Source organism: Pleurodeles waltl, chromosome 4_1, assembly GCF_031143425.1.
Source record: "Pleurodeles waltl isolate 20211129_DDA chromosome 4_1, aPleWal1.hap1.20221129, whole genome shotgun sequence".
NCBI classification, from domain to species: Eukaryota; Metazoa; Chordata; class Amphibia; order Caudata; family Salamandridae; genus Pleurodeles; species Pleurodeles waltl.
Genome location: NC_090442.1, coordinates 544860579 through 544882522, shown reverse-complemented (window position 1 = coordinate 544882522; position 21944 = coordinate 544860579). Strand labels below are relative to the sequence as shown.

The 21944-nt window shown below is 41.6% G+C and overlaps 1 protein-coding gene across 4 annotated transcripts in view; it reads left to right on the top strand.

Moving 5' to 3' along the window:
• CAV1 (caveolin 1) overlaps positions 1–20507 on the top strand; it is a 93106-nt gene extending 72599 nt beyond the window's left edge. For all 4 annotated transcript variants that reach the window (XM_069228923.1, XM_069228927.1, XM_069228926.1 and 1 more), the window contains exon 3: positions 17816–20507. In XM_069228923.1, the coding sequence (XP_069085024.1) occupies positions 17816–18157 (342 nt within the window). In that variant the 3' untranslated portion in view covers positions 18158–20507. The remainder of the gene's footprint in view (positions 1–17815) is intronic.
• Positions 20508–21944: the final 1437 nt, after the last annotated feature.

The following is a 21944-nucleotide window of genomic DNA, read 5'->3' as shown; positions in this document are numbered from 1 at the left end:
GAATCTTAGCCTAGACAGAATATTTATCATTTAACATTCAAGAACCACCATGCAGAATAGCAACAATAACAGATGAATGATAGACACAGAGTACATTTAGTTATCGCAGATACATTGTTTATAATCAATTTATATGAAATAGTTGAATTTAGAATTTGACATCCCTAACTATTACTTTAATTCGATAAGCATTTTTGGGCTTCATGCAAAAAGAAAAGAAGACAACAATGAATTTGGAAAACAGCTGACTATAGCGCTAACCAAAAAATAGCGGTTGGGTTTTCTAAGGATAGAAAACATAAAAATCTGAAAGAAAGACAAATGCACATTTAGTTATACCTCTCCTAAATGGATCAGCAAACAGCAATGTTTTCATCAGTAGAGCATCTTCTGGTCTTCTTCATTTGGCAATGACATAATAGGGAACAGTTTAGTAATGTTTGTCCCTAATGCATCTGGACAGACAGAATCACAGGCAAAGAGCTACGAAACAGGAACACATCATTTTACTAGCAGGGTAAAAGAATAACTGCCCTGACATCATCTAAACATTGTTATATTAATGTCCTAGAAAACAACAAGCTAAGCTTCTATTGGTCGGTCGATGAGGCGGTTTAGGTCAGAGCCAATTGAATTAACTCCACGTTCTCAGAAGTATCTTTTCTTCATTTTCTCCATTCACAATTGGTTCATCCTCTCTTACTGCTGTCACCAGTTTCCACAGTAGAATACAATTGTTGCAGGTTATACATGAACACTGAAGACTATTGTTCCTGTGTACACATTATCTCATCCCAGGAAGACAGACATGTTACAACATTAAAACACAACTTTTCCACAGTGAGCAAGTCATACAGGATGCTTAGAGAAATGTTAATTTGCAGCGTTAACACTTTTAAAACATTGCCTCTGGAAAATTACTAAAACAATTGGCCTTTTTAAAACCAATTCTAAAATAAGAAGAATAAAACATTTTATAATATTTAAACTATTAATCCTTTTAGAACATATTCAAATTAATTTCCAGTACATTTAATTATGAATAAACAAAATACATTTTTATTAGACAGTTATTTATTATTATTATGTCGAACCACATTTTGGCTGAAACCAGGGTGATCATGTTTTCCAAAACACACGTTTTTCAGTTTAACCTTTTAATACATGTTATTTGATTATGTTTTAGTGTTACCATTTTTATTAATAATGTTTGCACTCCTACAGGACCAGCACTTATTTTTCCTTATCAGAGAGAAAGTAGGAATTATCAAGAGTGAAATAAAGGATCAGGAAATGTCTGGTGGATGCATGAGGTGAACAGCCTTGATATCAGACACAGCAACATATAGTAAGGACCGCTGTGGGCTTCTGAGCAAAACTTTGGGCCCTGGCACTTATTCTTTTACAAACTAAGCACAGATCTTGAGTGTTCCTTAAGCATTTTATTAGAATATGAGACACATTGAACAACCTACATACAAAGATCTGGTTCCTTTCAAAGAATAGAATACCAGAATTGGCTTGAATTAAGAATGTGTACCATGCCATAACTTCTCTTTATGAAAATTTCCTGCATGTGTGTGCTGCAAATCTGTCCTTACTAACAGTTCTGTCACAATAGATGCACACAGAATATTTTTTTATTGTCATGACAGCTTTTTTTCGATTATCGACATTGATGTACCAACACTGCTCCATCAGAGCTATCGACTGGGAAACGTTGCCTGGGTGTAAGTACCTGAAAATATTCTGTGTGAACAAGCAATCTTCAGACTGTTTCATTACAAACTGAGAGCCAAGCACATTTCGGCCCTAGAGTGTTATTAAGGGAATCAGGATATTTCAATAATCTCAGACTTGTCAACAGCAAGGAGCTGGCTAGCCACTTGCTTTCTAAAATAATCTGGCCAAAGAGCATTCTGTAGTTGGACACTTGAGTCTACCTTTAATGAGAGAGATCAAACTATAATATACAGATCACCTTACCTCACCACAATCACTGCAAGGAACATAACTGTTCCAGGCAAAACAGTAGTTTGCTGCTGGAGTGCTACTCCTCAACAAAAACATATTTGTGGGCGTTTTCTTGAAATTTGATCCCACTTTGTTGCCACCATAAGGCAGTAATCTTGCTAAGATTTACGGATGTGTCGGACTTAGACCTGGCATCATAAGCAACAGGAAATTCAAATATTATTCTGTTGCATTATTTAGATTTATCCATTACTTAGTTTTATTCAGCTAGCAGCTACCCTTTAAGTCCCCTCTTTCCATTTTTATGTGTTTGGTCTCATGTTCAAGATGAATTACATTTACATTCAAACAATGTAATTGTTCAACATTACCACTTTTTTCAGTTGCGAGGAGCAATAAAACAGGGCACAAAATGACAGCTGTAGGAAAAAAAAGCTTGAGAGAGGCTGTAAGAATACAATGCACAAACCTCAATCTAGGTCCCTTTCTTCCACAAACACTGCAATTCCTGCTGCATTAGTACATCTGTTCTGGACAAATATAGACATTGCCCTGACTAGTAAGATCCCACAAGCATGGCAAAGCACAGCTCACAAAACAAGCAGATACATCTCCAGGTGTGAAGTATGGCAGCAGATAAGATGCTTCAATGACGAGCCAAGTACGAGGTCAGTTAAGCACACAGTCATGGATTTTTTGTCAATTGCATATGTGCATTCCAGGACTTTCTATTTCTCTTTTAATATTGTAAGTACAGACTAAAATCAATATAGCCTATAAAGTGTTGTGGTTAGAAAAGTGTTAATGACGGAGCGAAAATGTTACTTATGGAAGGTGATTACTTGGCCTATAAACCATTATGAGTCTATGTCTATCTTCTTCTGTCAGGTCATGACCATTTGCATTGAGAAAGCTGCAGCTCGAGTAGAAAACCTACTTGAGCGGCAGCAAGAGGCAGCACCCTCGGGCGCACTTCATAGTGCCAATTGCACTGATTTCAAAGAGTATAGCCAGCTCCTGGTGCTAGAAATTAACTCAAAGAGTGTGACGTGCCCCAATTCCGTCCACTCGTGGAACTACACTGAATCTCACAGATTTCTTATGTAACTCAATGGAATTTCATGGAGTGAAACTCCGCCAGTTCCTCCCACCCTTAGCTAAAATAACATTAGTTTTAGCTAAAGGATATGGAGCCTTTCACCTAAATTAGAAATGGTTGCATGCATTAACCATATCAAATTAAGCACCAGAAAAAACATGAAAGTGAGAATATGTGTAGTTAGATTATGAAAATAAGATGTGGTACGAATATAGGCATGGGCCATTTCTATAGCCCAAACATGCCAAATGCTGTATAGGGTTAAAGGCAAGCATAAAGTCAACAAGTGATAGGAGAGGTAGCTGGGGTGATAGAAAAGGCCTGCTGTCTTATTCCTTTTTCCACTTTTTAGTCTGCAGTTTGATGGTGTCCTGTGACTGTGAGTGTGCCAAGAACCACCAGAGATGGTGAGGACCCTGGTCATTTTGAACAGCAGTTCTGATATCACTTTCTGGAAGAAACTTTTTCACTTTCTTTGAAAGAGATAGATGGTACCAGGCTTTTTTTGTTTTTCTGGCAGTGTGTTCCTTATGTGTGAGGTTGCTATTAAGGGTGATTCCAAGTGTCTTGGCGTTCGATGAAAGTTGGGGTTCAAAGCCATCTAGATTTATTTCATTGGCACAGATTTTACTGTTTCTTTTTTGTTGTACTTTGCAAATAAAAGGAAGTCTGTCTTGGTTGGGTTGAGTTTCAGGTAGGTGCTGGACATTAATGTCTGGATGATGTGCCAGCATGGTTTGAGGCATTAGATGTCTCAAGAAGAGGAGACCCTTAAGTAGAGTTTTGTACCTTCAGCATATTAATGAATATGGATGCTGTTTTCTGTGAGTAAAGTACCAAGCTGCTTTAGGTTGTAGATGGAAAGATGAATAGTAGAACCCTGGGGGACTCTGCAGGTGATAGGGAACTTTTGTGACCTTGTGATGCATTGAGTATCAAATTGAAATACATAAATAATTTAAAGATGCAGCCTCTGTGATTTCACTAAAATGTTCCTCTGCTAAAAGATGATATGACGTATTATCAAACTCAGAGAACTGTGCATATGAAGGAAAATCAAAAATACGGCTCATAGAAGAGCTTCCAGACAGCATGGTTTACACAGTTTTGTACATTGGCAATAGAAATGAAAGACCCTAGGATTCGGCTGAAGCCAGCTCATACATAAACTATTTGTTATTTCATGGATTGTTTGACAGCAAAGACCCAGGCCTGGAGAAAGAAACGTTTATGTTTTTAACCTCCCACTGCTCTTCCAAATGTGCAAAGGAACCACAGATCTTGGTGCCTCAGAGCCACTGGCACAGGAAAAACTATCCTGCTGCCCTCCTAGTAAAGATGCTGCTTCAGACACCTCAGTTGGTCCTTGAACACCAATAGTCACCCCTCCCCCAACCAGCTATTAGTTGCTTCCAGATTGGGATTTTCATGATTAACCAGTTTTACATTCAAGCAATTACCTCTTTATTCAATAACAAGAAACAATATAACAGGGCGCAAATTGACTTATGCAGAAGAATCAGCACAAGAGAGACTGGAAGAATACAATTCACAGGCCTACATCTATCTTTCTTACCCCCAAAACACCTCAGAGATTGTCATCTCACCCCCAGAGGCCCTAAACTGTAATGCGTAACTTGTTTCTCAATTTCTCATGGCATTTAGCCATAAACTCTAATAGTTCCCTGAGGCCTTTTAGGATGCCTCATAGACTCTTTGACAGCATTTAGATATGCCTACCTGTTAGAGCTGTCAGCGTTAGGGTGGTCTTCCCCCAAACGTTTTGCCTTCCTTCTCCGTTTTCACTGATCTCGTTTTTGCTGGCCTTAGGACTCTGTGCACTTTGCCACTGTTAACCAGAGCGAAACTGCATGTGATCACTCCTCAAAACATGGCAACATTGGCTTATTCCCAATTGGCATATTTAATTTACTTGTAAGTCCCTAGTAAATTAATACTATGTGTACCCAAGACCTGCAAATTAAATTCTATTAGTGGGCGTGCAGTACTTATTGTGCCACCCACATTAGTAGCCCTTTAGACATGTCTGAGGCCTGCCAGTGCAGCGTGTGTGTGTAGTTTTGAATTGCCATTTAGACATGGAAAAACCTTTTGGCATGCCCAAACTTTCCTTTTTAATACATATGTCACTCCTAAAGTAGTCCCAGGACATCCCAGAGAGCAGGGTGTATTGTATTGAAAAAGTTGGACATGTCCTGATAGTGAAAACACTTGTAACTTCTTTCCTCACTACTGCAAGGCCTACCTTTCCCATGGAATAACATTGGAGTTATCTTATTAGATGTATTAAGCTGTAACATCCAAATGGAAAGAAGTAAACAGTTCATGATTGCTGTCTTTGGAAGTGTAATGAAACATCCTCTCTTATGATGAAGTGAGATTTTTGGTTACAATTTTGGAAATGCTGTTTTTAGAAGGTTGGCATTTACCTGCCTTAGCCATTTAGTGCCTGTAACCTGTCTCTCTGGGTCACATAACTGGGTGTAGCTGACAGTTGGGCTTTGTGTATTCGTCCTAGTCAGTCACACACAAAAGAGAACTCAGAGGTGCCTGGATCCGCCATCACCGGCAGGATGGAAGGGCTAGTTGGGCACAATCTTATTTACATTTGAATAGGCTGTGTCTTGCCTCCACACAAAGGGCTGCTGATCCCCTGTTGTTAGCCCTGTGCCAGGGCAAGGGAGGCAGGAAAACTGTGAACTTCAAAGGGAAACCAATTCACAGGAGGCACCTGGTATAAATATTGAAAATTAGACTCCAACTCCTCAGTACATTTCTGAACCTGTGGAGACTCTATCAGGAAGAAGGACTGCTGTACTGCTGAAAGGGCTGCCACGTTGCTGGACTGCCACTCTGCTGCCCTACTGGACTACTGCCTTGCTGGACTGCTGCCTTGCTAGATTGCTGCCCTGCAGCCCTGCTTTCCTCCTGCCTGAATCAAAGGCAATTCAACCTTCACTTAAACCCTGGGCACCCAGAATGACTCCAAGGGCTAGTCTGCTGACCTCCTGTTTAGACACAGGGGCATAACAGGCTCCCAAGTACCTGAACTAGCACCCACAACCAGCTGGAGCATGCCTTTGACCCCCAAGTGGTGCCCAACTGGCTCTGGACCCTTGATGTGGCGTCAGAGAAGCTGAATTGAAGTTTTGGGACTCTTCGTGACAATGAGCAGGCTTGTTGGTGCTGAAACCTTGTCACCCACACAGCTGGCTAATGCAAAGTTCCAGCTTCTCGAAACTTCACACTCCACCATCGACCACTTGCAGGGAGAGCCACCGGGAGCACTGGCCCAACTGTTCGCAACAACAACAGGATCTTCATGCTACAGCGATGCCCGTCTGTGATGTCAGGCCTGCTCTTTGCACTACATTGACAACATCTATGATGCTTTCCTGCTCCTTGTGGCCCCCTGAACCTAGAAAGGGACTCTTTGCGCTGGAAAGAGAAGGTGACTTACCAGTGGGCTTAACCTAGTCCCTGTATTGGACCCACACTTCACCGTGGTTGGCTTGAACTTGTGACTTTCTCGCCGTCTTGCACGACCAGATACCCACAAGTGACACTTTTGGCATTTTTTTTTAGCTGCTTACACTGAAATCATTGAAATTGCATATATCTAGTTCTACTGATTGGACTTTTGGCATTTTGGTCTTGATTCATTTATTGAAGTATGCCCTATTTATCTAAATTGGTGTGACATTTATCTTGTGTGGTGTTTTCACTTTATTGCTGTTTGAAGTGCTGCATAAGTACTTTACACGTTACCTCTAAGTTAAGCCCGACTGCTCTGTGCCGAGCTGCCAGAGAGTTGAGCACAGGTTAATTTAGAGCTTGCTTGTGACTTCACCCTAACAAGGTTTGTGGTTGCTGCTTGAGTAGGGTTTCACTTCCATCAACCAGCTACCTGGTTTCTCACACTACCTCAAACACATCCGGGCCACAACCAGACATTTTGAAACAGTTCTTAAAAATTCTCGGTGTGACCAGTATAACCTCAAAGACCCTAAGCCTCAGTCAGATTTCAAACCCAACTGAACAGCTCAGTCAACACTCAACCTACATTCAAATTGCCTCAGTTTGTCACCACCAGATGTTTCTCTGAAACTCTTAGCATATATATTCAGACACTGTTAGTAGGCTCTCACAGACCCTGAGTCAGCATTATGACAACCATATAAATCAGTTTATACTTTGACTTGGCCCTCATTGTCCATTAACTAGATGGTCTTTAGACAATACCAGAGTTCTTCAGTCTACATTCAGATACCACCAACTGGTCTGGTGACACCACTCAGCGACTGCTGGTCTACCTTTGGACACTTGAGCATATTCTTAGCGAGCCTAAGTTTCAACCTTAAGACCCTTGGCCTACATTTAGATATTCCCAACTTTCTTTTGACCATCCCTCGTTGACCCTTTACACATCATCAGAAACCCTCTTCTTGATCTCAGTAATCACTCCCTGGTCTACCTCCAGAGACTTTTTTTGGGTCACACAAAACATTTAGCATGCACTCAGAAAAAAACAGCATGCCATAAAACACCCTCAGTCAACCTCTGCTGGATGTTATTCTCAAAAGCTGGCCCTGAGTGTTCCTCCATTGGTGTGTAGATACCTCTAGCATGGCCTTGAAATCCTCAAAATATCTCAGAGTCTCTTGGTTGGTCTTCTGGGAATCCCTACCATGATCCAGCAATCCTCACCTCACTCCAGTCTCTAAACAGCCACAGATGGTCTATAGACACCCTTAGTCTGCCTTCAAAGAGATTCAAAGTCTCTCATATAACCCTCCTATCACCTGCAAAACGTCCTTCGAGAATACCATCTTACCCTGTGCGGCCTACAGCTATCTAGGAGAAATTCAAAGTGGTCTTTGAACAGCACCAAATGCCTTGAGAGACCCTTGCCAATGCCCTCTGGCAATGCCAGCAGGCCCTCATAGACCATCAACCAAGCGGTAAAAATCTATTATCTGTCTTCAGACACCCTAGCCCACTCTTAAATACTCTTAAACACCTCTTTCCCCAATTTCTCTGAAATGGCTATTATTCATCCTCTGTGTACTTCCAAATCCTTAAGTTAAACTATTCTCTAAACACTATTTTTGAAATTAGCTACCTGAAAATGCACCTGGTCTACCTTCACACACCTCCTGCTAGTCATTTCATTTCACCAGATGAATCTGAGACTCTCAGCCCGCCTTCAAACATTGACAGCAGTCCTCCAGAGATCCTCAGCTAGCCACTAGACACCCTCACCCTCCCTTAAGATATCCACAGAGCTGTCTCAAAACCATTGTCCAGCCCTTGGAGACCTCTAGGATGCTCTAAGCCTGAACCCTAGACACCACTAAATAACATTTAGACATTTCCAGTAGTCCCTCAGCTTACCTTCAGATACCACCATCTGGAATTTAAACAACCCAGGTGAGCTCCCAAAGACACTTGGAGTACCCTCAGATATATCCAGCATGCCATTAAAGAGTCCACACAGAGATCTCACACTGTTCATGCTCATGTCCGCAGCCGGTCATGACACGCTCCCAGATCCCCGTCACAAACAAATTGAGGGTGCTTGACTACATTGAGTATACTGTCAAGGGGCCTGGGCATCACTCAACCTTCAGACTCCCAGAATTGGGATATACACCAGTTCAGCTGATCTGGTTTTCAACTGACCAAAAATGTCGTGGACTTCAGCAACTGGGAGGAAATGTTGCTCCACTGGTGCTAATGAGATCGTTTGAGATTAACATTCTGTACATGGAGTCTTAAACGGGAAATGGGAACAAAATAGCCATGTTCATTAAACAGGTAACACCAAATTAGGTAATTTTAAAAAATAAACACTCATGTCAGTGGGAATGGCCAATCGCCTGATTTTGTTACCAGGGAAACCTTACCCTACGGTTAGATTTGCCTTTTGTGCTATAGTTTAAATTAGGTACATGGAACTTAGTGGTCTATTGAAGGCTTAAATCAGCTATTACCATGGGTGTTTCAGTACAGTTGACATGCTGTGGCTATCGATTGTTGTTGAGTTGATTATAATGTGATTCAATAGAAAAGTGTAAAAAGAATATATATCCCTAGGAGGAGGAATTAGAAACATGGCTAAGAAGGCTATTTTTGATAGTGTGTTGCTTCTTGTAGTCAGTCAGAAAAGGAGCAGTAGGAATTTAAGAGTGTAAATTTGCATGACTCTACAGCCATGTGCCATTCTTAGTCACTGGACTTCACACTCCGACAACAATCAACTGTTTGGCAACAAACCACTTCAGATCCCATTCTTGTGCCATCATCTCCTTCCATGATTTACTGCTTCCCCTTCTCCCAGGCTACATCCTGATGATGCTAAACCCTGCCAGCATGGGGACGTATTACTTGTGTCTCCCAAACATAATAATCAGTCAGTGAGGTTTATTCCCTGGTACCTTCTTCTCGATGGTATTCTTGGGTCCCAAGACTTTGAATCCAAGTGACACACTGTTTCACTCTTTTCCTCCAGACTCTTCAGGAGTGTAAGAGGACAGTGATACTGAAGATGACTGCTGTAATGCTTCAGGCAGGCTTGATGAACCCAATCAAAGAAGAGCAGTTTTCTGATGATCAAAGTTCCTTCCACAAATTTATAGTGACACCAAAACAAACAAGCATTTCCAATGCAACGGGTTTCGCTTTTCGTAGAGTTAGAGCTATTAGTGTTGTAAACTCCTAACCGGACTTTTCTTGCCACATTAATTGGAAAATAAACAAGCGCGATCGTGCTGCGAAAGACAGAGAAAAAGTAGTCCAGAAACCATACGGAAACCATGGATCCTTGTATGTTTTCAGTAGTTGGTCGGTGTGCTCGAGGAGGGCTAAACACCAGAAAAGGTTAGATGGATGCACGCCTTCCACTAATGAAAGCAAGTGGATTTTAAAAGGCAAGCCCATGAACCAATGAAAGTGGCGGACATAACATGGGCATGGTTAGAAACCCAAAGAGAGATTACAGCAGGGACTGAGCACCTTGCGCTCAACCCTAAATTTACATAGTTATTGAAACACTGTCTCAGATTTCGAAACAGCCACTGCCTGCACAAGAATGTTTTTCTGCCACATGAAACAAACCAAAGACATAAAGCAGACGTATTCAAGTCTTGACTCTGGTCACCTCAGGGGTTCCAAAAGCCTACTTTAAAAGATGAGGAAGTTCGATCCCAAAAAATGATTTAGATGTCAAAGAGGTATGGCTCAAAAACACATACCTAAAGACAAGCCAACTTCCAGTGGCAATTCAGAACCAAGGCCCTCATTATGAGTGTGGCAGTCTCAAGACCGCCACACTCGTGATGGCTGATGGACCGCGGCAGACAGGGCTGTCCGACTGCCCTCTTATGACCGTGGCAGATGGGCCATGGTCTGACTGCTGGCACTGCCAGGTTGCTGCCTGACAACAGTCTGGTGGTCTCAGCAGGAGCAATCCACCAGGGCAGTGCTGCCCTGGGGATTACGAGTCCCCATTCCACCAGCCTTTGCATGGCAGTCTCACCGCCATGCAAAGGTTGGCAGAAATGGGGCATTGGGGGCCCCATGGGGGCCCCTGTGCTACCCATGCACTTGGCATCGGTAGTGCAGGGGCCCCCGTGGACAGCCCGACGCACATTACAGTGCCCAAATTACGGGCAGTGAAATGCGCGACGGATGCTGGCACACCCGACGCACCACAACAATGCCGCTGGCTCGATTACCAGTCAGCGTCAGTGTTGTGGTGAGTTTTCCGCTGGGTCAGCAGCCCGCTGGCCCAGCGGAAAACTCATAATATGGTGGGCAACAGACCTCCATCACTGGCGGGTTTTTGCCTGCCGCGCTTCGGCGATCCTATTAAAGGACCACCAAAGTCGTCATGAAGCCCTGAGTGATCATCAGCCTCAAAAGGAGCCTCAATGCTGAAACGAGTTGCCTAAACTTAATGAAGACCTGATGACAGAAGCAGTGATTCGTGAACATCTTCATAGGAATACACAGTAGATAGGATTCGAAACAAAACCCATTTACACAATCCCCTGGAAAGTCCACATGAAAGCAATACCTCAGAAGGGCTTTTAGCCTCAGGACTTGGCCATGTCAGCCAGTTATTCATCACACAGTGTACCACTTTCAAGCAAGACAGTGTGCTCAGTATATTTTGTGTTTCACAGAAGCAAACTTCCAAATCAAAGGTTTGCATTTATTAAACAAAAATTCAAACTTTTTGACTCAGTGGGAGTTTTTTCCAGGGCTTGGGGTTCAATGCAAGCTTTTCCTCCCAATGCCTGCTTTGCGATACATTGCAGGCCTTGGCGGGAAAATGAATGTAGGAAATACCACCCCAAATAGAAAGGGCCTTCTCAAGAAATAAAGCCAATGGGCTTGGGGTTAGCCAGCTAAGAGGTTACCACAGAGGGGCCAGCTTAGCTCCTGCCTTTGGAAATCCAGCATATCACCACATTTAAATGACACTGGGGAACTGTGACTAGGGCAAACGTCTGACAGTTTAGGGCAGCTGTTCGCATCTGCCATCCTCTAAATGCCCTCCTTTTAGTGCTAGTGGTTAACAATTGACTGTGAACCCTTAGAAACACTTGTAAATGTGCATAACTTTCCTCAAATGGCAGTTAAAGAAACCTAATTCATCACTGCATAATTGAGTTCCTGATTACATTTTCCCTTCGGTTATCAGTACAATTCTAATTATATTAATATCGTTTTGTTGGTCGGAGCAACAGATTTCTGATGTTTTTGTTTTAATAATGAACTGTTTGAATGTGTATACCTATGGAACGTGGTGGTATAGTTGGACAGTCATTTAGTTAAATGCAACACTTGTCTTCCTCAGACCCAATACTTTCTCTCCAGTTAACCCTTAACTGCACCATTTGCAAGGTGTGTGGAGTGAAACAGGATGAATAGTTATAGTAAATGAAACAAGAAGGATGTTATATCTTGAAAATGAAAAGGTGTACATGGTTGCCTTCTTACCAATAATATTTGAGAAACATTTCAGAAAATATTGAGGTGTATAATCAGTTAGGTGTTGAGGAGGTGAGATGAATAGATCAGAAAAGTCATGAAAGTGTACCTTTCCCTATTGCAAGGCGGGGTCTTAGATCCTGGAAGATTTTCCTATTGATAGCTGGGTCTAAAGGTTGATTTAGAAGAAGGCCAGCAAACGTAGGCCCAGATTTATACTTTTTGACACAAAACTGCGCTAATGCAGTTTTGCATCAAAAAGTATAGCACCAGATATAGGAGGCTGTGTGACAGAAAATTATGGTAACCAGCCTACCCTCATTTCCTGATGCACAGCAACCCAAAAAATGACTCCATCTTAGTAAAGACAGGAGTCAATCCCACCACACCAGTGGACAGCACAGGAGACCAGTGTCCTCTAGGGCATGGCCATTACACCCAGTGCCAGGCAGGGGGCACCAGGTAAGGGCCCAAAGGGTACTTTAATGAACTTTCAAAAATACTTACTTTACCTGGGATGGGGTCCCTGTCCTCTGGTGTCCCTCTGAAGGGTGTTCTGGGGTTTGGGGTGGGCACCTGTGGGCCCATTCCATGGTGTTTGGCCATGGAAATGGGTCCACAGGTCCCCTAACACCTGGTCTGACCCAGGCGTTAAAGAATGGCGCTAAGTAGGCTTAGCGCCATTATTTAGGTCCGCCCCCCACCCGTGCGCTATTTTTGCACAGGAGGATAAATATGGTGTCATGGGCTTAGAGTCATTTTTTTAACGGGAATGTCTACCTTGCATCTCATTAATGCAAGGTGGGCTCACTCATTCAAAAATTGGCACTTACTCCAATATTTTGACGCTAGGCGTATCTAGCATCAAAATATAAATATGGAGTAAGTTGGCAAGGTTTTGCATAAAAAATTGACACTAAAACGGCACACACAGGGTATAAATATGCCCCGTAATGTCCCAGATCCACTGACAGTGAGGTAACATGAGGGGAACACATATAGATAAAAGGGAGCCTTGATTATCATGTCTGCAGATGATTTACAGTGAGGATATGACTTTGGGTGAAGTGGGTTGGTGAGGATTTATACAGAAATAGTTTAGTGTGCGATTTTGTGAGGGCAAGGTATGTTGACCAGAACCTTTTGTACACCTCTGTTATGGATAGAGAGTCGGTTGTCTGATGTGTGAACGAAAGGTAAGGGGAGAATCAAGTGAGGTGGACTATTATCCCAGTAGCAAAACTGATAATTTAGTCTAAAATGAAAAAGAGTACTGAGTGAAAATTAATGAGAGTCCGATTAAACTCAATGTGTGTATTAACCAGGGATTTTTGCAAAATGGAAAGTTTTCTGGGGTCAAGACCACAGGATATTTAGCAGGTAGCACAGCGTGGTGAGGATCCTTGGTGTGAAAGGTGCACAGACTTGGGTGGCTGCCACTGTTAACTATTGCAAAGAGGGAACGGAAAGGAAGGATAAAGAAGTGAAGATGGCACAGGTACTGCGGGATGTAAAATTGGTTTTTCACTGAAGACGCTCAACACTAGGCACTCTAGAACCATCCAGTGGTAGGTACATATCTGTGAGGTAGAAAGTGAGATGATCCGGAAGATTGAACATAAAAATAGGCATGGACAAAAATATAATGTATTATTGGCAGATATATGTGCATTTTTGAATCCCTGCCCTATAACGGTGTACATTCATCAGAACAGGAGTCTAAGAATGGATATTTGAGGGAATCCCACCGGCAGGGAGAAGGGAGAAAAATTGCAAAACAAGCTGAGTGAGTATGTAGATGTGAAATCTGCAAGTATATGCTACATGATTAATTACCTCATGAATCATGTGTAGAAGATGTTTAAATAATCACTCTCCAGATGCTCTACAGTTAATTCTGATTGAGCATCAAGTGATAGATTTGCAAAACATCAATCAAATCAATTTATTTTCAGTATAGCCTCTTCTGGAATGACTCCTCTGAAAAAATCGGATTAACATTCAAAAGCCTATGGGCAATAAACCTATGAGCACCCTCAATCTTAATCTCAAACATCCCTTTGTGACACACATACAGCCACTGATACTGGTTTTCCACATCAGCTTCACAATTTAATTAAGTTTAGGATTCAGTCAACAAACTGTGATTGTGCCACTATTATTGTGATTTACTGAGACAATCTCAGAGCTCCAAAATGAATATTAACAATGCTTATCTTATCCATTGAAATGTTCAAAGTTGGCTTACTGATCTTATTGCTCATAACTACTCTGGTAGGACCTCATCTGAAAAACTCTCCCAACAGACAATTGACTGGTAGGGGGGCAAATAGACTAAAGGAATGACCGCTAGACCTGAGTGGAGTTCTGCTACTCCGACCTCCGTGAAGTGCCAGAAAAACTCTGCTGTACTCTGCGGAATTCCGCAAGCAGCGGAGTGCAGTAAGTCAGTCTGCTTGTACTGATTGTTAGCGCAGGGAGTTTATCCCGAGTTGTAAAATCAGCACAAACGGCACAATGTGCAGTGCAAGAGGGTGCTGCTTCTTTCTGCCACTCGAGTAGATTTTCTACTCGAGCAGCAGCTTCTTCAACATGAGTGGCAGGTTTCTCAATGCAAACAGTAGTGACCTGCCACGACTGCCTGCATTCAGAAATCCCTCCGGGAGGTGGTCTAGCGTGCGATTTTTGTCGATTGCACTTGCCAACTTAATGTTGGTGAGCTGCAAGAGAGGAAAAACTCCACTCCGCAGCACTCCACTGAGTTTTTCGGAACTCAGCGCGGAGTGGGCAAAACTCTGCCAACTCAGCCAGTGGAGCAGAATTCATCGCTCGCCCCAGGGAGAGCACAAAGACTTTCCATGTGCTGATAGCAACATTGACTGTGGAACCTGTCAATAATGGAATATGTTATCCTTGCTCACTCTATGTGTCTCAAACTCCGACCCATAAGACAGACGAGTATCAATAACTCGATTTATAGATTGCTATCAATAATGGGAGCATGTCAAACAGTACCTGCAATATTTTTGACTGCAGCACCGTCGTTCATGGAGCCGTTGGTGTTCTGCAGAATAATGGTGAACGAGATGGTATTCCTATGTGGCCAAACCATGATCATGCCTTGAATGGATGTGAGAGAAGTTGTGGTCATGTAATCCACAACATTTTGCCGTTTTCTTAAACTTGCTAAGCGTGAAGCTTGCCAAGACTTAAAAACAGGGAGGCAGCATTATCAGTTCTGTGTGATGGGCACCGTTTAGTCAAAGTGTGTCTCTTGTGTTTTTGGTATTTGATATTTATCTGTCTTGATTCTACAAATGCATTTTTTTCATCGCTTGTAAAGTGTGCTTGTTTTGTGCCAATGTAGTAAATGATCAATCACATTTTTAAATCTTATTTGTAGTTGAACGAGTTCTCTACAAGTTCTGTTATTTTTCTTTTGGAAATGTTATGACAATTGTAACATAAGCTGAATATTTTTCAGACATTTACAATATTTTACATCATCCGGTGTGTCTAGCGATGTGACAAAATGTTAACACGAGAGAAGTTTTTCATTTACATAGAACCCTTCTAAAGTTAGCTACTCTGAAAATAGGAAGGAGATATAAATGTTTATGTTGTAAGTCATATTTTCCCTATTTCAGCACCACCTGAGAAGCTATCCCTTGCTAGAGACGCACCAATGCATTTATTGGAGCAATCTGGGAAATCGGAGTGCAATTATGTTTAGTTTGTACTTCCGAATCTAACTTTTCCTATCCAAGGCCCATCGACTTGAGATGAATAGGGTGAAGCATTTCGAGTCACAGCTCTTCTCAAGCCGTTAGTTATGATAACACGTCTTAGGGGGGTCAGCTATGAACACCTCTACTGTAGATGAGAGTTGTGTTCAGTCCTCGCTGCGAGCTTGTGCGAGATGTCTCCAGATTCCCATGCTATAAGAGTTTAACGACAAGGCCGAATTTGCTTGCTAGTACCTCCGGACAACCAAATATCTCAGTGGAGCCAAAGGTAGAATAAGTACTGTCCAACTTTCATGATGACACGCATATCGATTGTACTGATCTGTGCAGTCCAGTAGGCAGGTCCTCCTCCCTCAGGAAATCTCTGGCTACTTTCCCACCTTGTACAGGTCTATGGTGCGGGTAGGGGGGGTCATACAGTATGAGGGGCAGGGTGATGAGAGAAGGCAGTGGGGCAGCCATGTCCGACTCTAATGTGGAGTTTGGGGCTGAACAATGACAGCCGTTGTTAGCCCTGGTGTGGGAGGAGCTTACGGTTTTCAGATTCGGCAGACAGCTGACACACTTGTTTTGGTTCCTTCCACCTGAAATAGCCTTCCACGTATTTTATGAGCCGCTTGGATAGCTTCTTACAGCTTTGCAAACATCTAAAAACCTGGCTGTTTTTAAGATCTTTTAAAAGCAGAAATTATGGCGTATAGCATTTAGCTTTTCTGTCCCTTGCAATTTTGTTTGGACTTAATCTACACACTAGGGCCAGCATCATTTTTTATTTCAGAGTGGTTTAGGAAAGAAAGAAATAACATATTCTGTAGCTACAAGCTAACATTCAAGTTAATAATAACGACGAACCTCTTACATAACCCCTCCTTCATACATCTATCACTCATCCACCTCCAGCCTGAAGCGACACAGCCTGCCACTATCCTCACTCTTGGAAAAGCCCTTAGGTCATGATGTTTGTATGTAAAGGTCCATGACTTTACTTTCGGGTTTAGAGCAAATACCCTTAAACTCTTCTGGTGTTTTTTCAAAAGGGTGTTTCAAAAAGAAGATTACGCAAAAACGGCACAATTACCCAGTAGTTATCCAAACGTTTTCACTTTAGATTCTAATTTAAAAATGTTGAGAGTGACAGAATGGAAGCATGCCAGGAAACACATCCCTTTCACTTTCTGTAGTGATAGTGATTGCACATGGAGACATGTATTCTAGTGACCTTGTTATAGGGTCAGATGTGGAGCGACTTGCATTCATAGCCGGCTTCCACCATGAGCTAAGTTATGTTATCTAGGAAGACCAGGGTCCTCAGTTACCTCATCTGACAAAACTGGTGTAAGAGAACCTGTGAGTCATACACTTCACAAATTTATGCCATTTTGCTTAAACATTACAAGCTTTACCAAGTGTAAAGCTTGTAGAGATGTAAAAATATGGAGGTGGCATTAGCATTCCTGTATGATTGCAGGGGAAACCGCAGCTGTTCAGCATCTATGCACTGTTTCCCAGGACCAAGAAATGAAATCACTAAGAGTCACTGAGAGCAATCGCCAGTGCTCAGCTGCTGAGTGACTACCCACTTATGACGATAGTTAAGGTAGACCTGACTGGTAGCTAGTGAATTGGCACCATTGGTGTGTCCTCTGTGAGTTTCTGTAGATGCATTCCTATTGATTGCATGCATGCAAATGTACTGTTATTCTTAGGTGGGGCTTCTGGCTGCAGGATATCTTTACCTGTGATATCTTGATGGCCTAAATGTCACTGATTCCATAGGCAAGTTTACATTTTACCCACCCATACCCTTTACATGAAGCAAATGGTTGACATTCAACTAATTTTATATAATTTCACACAATTTTCTCAATTTATTTTGAGGATCTGCTGGTGCACGAGCATTGGAGAGAAATTAATGTTTATGCCTCCACCTTCTGTGGATCCAGGTCTAAACTCTTCTGTTTTTGTACTTTTTCTGTAGATTGACTTTGAAGATGTGATTGCTGAACCTGAAGGAACGCACAGTTTCGATGGGATTTGGAAGGCAAGCTTTACCACCTTCACTGTGACAAAATACTGGTTCTACCGCTTGCTTTCTACTATCCTGGGCATCCCACTGGCACTCATCTGGGGAATTTACTTCGCCATCTTATCATTCCTGCACATCTGGGCAGTGGTGCCCTGCATCAAGAGCTACCTAATCGAGATTCAGTGCATCAGTAGGGTCTTCTCTATCTGCATCCACACCTTTTGTGACCCATTATATGAGGCATGCGGCAAAATGTTCAGCAGCGTGCGGATCACACTCCATAAAGAAATATAAGAGACTTTGAAAAAGGAGCCTGTGGTCTGATCCTATTTTTACCCTTATTTCTGCTAGTATTCAGCATAAAGTTGCCTGCGAGGCAATTCATTTTTTTGATTTGAACACTGGCACTGAACAAAGAGCAGCTCACTTGGTTTCCAGCTCCACAAGTATCCTTAGCGGATTATCTTATCTTTCCCGTTTTGGCAGCCTGCAATTCTTATAGAACCTAACCTCGCTTCCATCTGCACAGACCGTCTTTGTTGGCTCAGAATGATGAAGTGTCATGAGTTACCCTCCATTCCATTCCAATTAAATTGACTTGGTTGCAAAGGAAAGCAGTAGTAAAGTGCCCACCACTGCAGCAACGCTGGCTGTTTTATTGCGATCAAAGCCTATTAACGCAATTGCTGCTGAATGAACATGTCTACTTGGAAGGCTTTAATGAAATGTTCATTTTCTATTGTATCAAAGTGGTCAATAGCAGTGCTTAGGTTTTGTCTGTATACCCAGTGGTGGTAAACCTACTACTGAGCTATTATCATGTGAGACATTACCTTTACTTAGGAGCTTTCACCTCCTCAGATATCATCTGCCTCAGTGTTCAACATTCCACAATACTTCCTTGCTGTTGCTCTCACACCCACTTCCAAGTCCTGGTGTTTACTGGACTTTAAACCAGTTCCAAGTGCAATGTGAATCAGATATCTACCCTGAAAACTATAACACTTATTTTGATTAACTCAGTGTGAGATAACTCTAGCAACCACTCTTCTTAACATTTTACAGCCAAGTGCAACTGACACAATAGAGAGTAGCTGCTGCTGAAATGACCCCCTCTCCAAACAGAGAATTAAGCTAATGTGCTGTCTGTTTTTTCCATGATTGCTGTCTTGGTGACCCAAAAATGCCCAGCACTCAACACTGCTTTGTGGCAGCCAAAACTGTGATCAGATCTTTTGTTAATGGAGATCTCCTAATAGTAGAAGATCATCATGGATGATACAGTTTTAACCTCTCAGGCTCCCATTCAGTGTTTCGTGCTAAATTATGAGATATTTATTGCAGTTGATAAAGTCCATCTCCATCAAGTCGGAATTTATTGGTGTGATAAAGACCTCCTAATTACAAGTTTTTAGGGAATAACATATAGATCATGGTGCTTATTGCACCAAATTCTGCATGTTCTGGTCAATAAAAGGGATTTTCATTGTGCCCGGAGCAGCAAAAAGGTGTTAGTAACGAAAAGCAGGTTATTCATGGGCTCCACACACTGTAAGGTTTCTTACATATGTATTGTCTTGTAAGTCAAATTTAACAGTGTATCTCATAATACTAAAAAGCTCACATCTGAAAATGGACCTGCATTCAGGCCCCATGTTGATGCAGTGAGAAGAGTATATTTTTCAGAGGAACGCTGAAAGTATTTTTTTCAAAGTAGCAAGATGCAGCTCCAAAATTATAACTGACCCTCCCTAAAAAGGCAGCCAGGAGTACGCAGAAGTATTTAGTTGCCCATATGTTTCACAATATACCTTCGCCTGCTTTCATCACACATTTTCATCTGTAAAGCAATGTACTGTGGATGGGTTCTTTATGTGTGGACACTATTAAGTGGGTGCACTGAACGACATGCATCCTCCAGGTCGACAGAAGCACCCATTCTTACAGATCTTGCCTCTTACAGGCATACTGGACAATGTTCTGGTAGTTATCAAAGTCTCACCTGCACCGATTGTTAAAAAATAGCATTTTAGCTAAATCATTCTCCTTTCTGCTAATTCATTCTTACTGTTGAATGGACCTGAGTGTGCACTCCCTGGCAAACCAGGTACAAACAAGGTAACTCTTCATTCCAAAAGCTAATGCATGTATGTTTACCACTCTCCCCGTGTCTTTTATACTTTGCATCAATTTTTAGATGAAATGTGCATTTTCGGTGGCACCAAGCAATTTAGGCACATAAGAAAAGAAACGAACGTGAAACTGATTACTGATTTTGTTTGCATTTACAATGAACACTGGCATGAATGAAGATTTACTTTTTTACGGTGTACATAAAATAACTTGTACTATTTTCAATATTTCTCAGTATTAAAGCACATCTTACCAAGGTTACAGGCATAAATATTATTTTCTATAAATGTTGAGAAAACAATCACCATAACATTAGCTTACTTGATTTGTCATATTAAACAGTGTATCTTAAAAGCTGCCTTTTTACATAGTCTTATTAGTCCCGATGTTTACTTTAATGTTGACCCAAGTTACTTACATAGGTATGTGCTTTTTGATTTATCGACACTATTTCTTTTGCATGAACAGTAAAGGCTACCATTATGCACAATAAAAAAGGATTTAACATTAATTTCAATCTAAAATATTATTTGAAGAGGCATTGGAGAAAGCAAGCAAGATCATATATCCGTGGGATTTGTCGCTTATTCAGGTCCTCTTCGGAGAAGAGAGACGCATTGTATGTATCCAATTGCAGCATAATTTAAATACATAATTAATTGCAACATCTTTTCAACCCTTATGTTTTTCTATAGCTGTTCAGAGACACATGCAAAAGGTACAAAGTGAGTGAGAGCAGTCAGAGGTACAGACATAGAAAGAGTAGCAAAGAAGGAGAGTAGACGGGGAAATACAAAGATGGGGGCAGGTTGGCGGGGCACAGAGATACACAGCAGATAAGAGAACAAATGTGATGAGGAGTTGAAAAAGTAAATGCAGACCTGAGAAGACAACTGGGAGAAGTGTTAGCGCGTCTGACCTTATTTGGCTTTTCTTCAATTAATTTATAGGGCATGTGTCAGGTGTGTTATGGACCTTTTGACTGCACTTACAGTAATTCCCATCACAAGACTCAATTACAATATCAATCAATAACAAGTCTCAGTTAATAGGATCAATAATCTTGAGAGTCAGTAATTTCCACACACCATGACCCCTTGGCCATGAATAACCACACCTTTATGTAAAAATTAGAATGTTTATTTCCCTATATTAGCATTGCTAATATCATGTAACTTAGTCTCAAAACCAGATGATAAACATACAGAAACAATACCGGTTGACCTAATCTTCTAAAGAATCTTAATTTAATCAGTGCATGGATCACTACACATTCTAGAGTCAGAGTACAAATCAGTAGCAAGAATAACTACACAATAGAAATATCATACATGTAGATTCAGCAAAGAAAAGACAGCTAATGTTTAGCATACATCTTCTGTGAGTCTCCTAACTAACCCTCTGATTAAAATAGTATGTTTGGTATTCATGCAAAACAATTTAGTTAACTCAAATTTGGGAAAACATCTAGTTATGGCTTTAACAAATCAGCGGGTGGTACCTAAAGGCAAAAAGCAAATAGACATGGCAATTGGTAACATAATCTTATTCCCTGCCTCAGTGTGGTTCAGCAAGCTGCGACTGTCTTCATCAATTGGACATCAGTTTGGTCAGCATCAGCTTCGGAACATAGTAATAAAATTCAAGGTAGAGATGTCTCAGGAACAGGGATAATCGGAATGACACTTCTGAGTAACAGACTTTGGAAAAAAGTGAGCTCTCCTCTCTCTGGTCACTAAAGTAGGCACATTTTCAAAGTTGTGTATTATTTCTCTATATTAATTAATTTTCTATGTAGAATTGACATTCAGAGTACATGAGAATTTTATTAGTACAATTCAGTGTTAACTGAAGTACATATACAGAGGCCATGAATTGGGAGCAAGCAGGGAAGGGCAGTGGGACATAAGGCAGTGCAAGAGGGGCTCAGGGAGAATGTGGTTTCCCA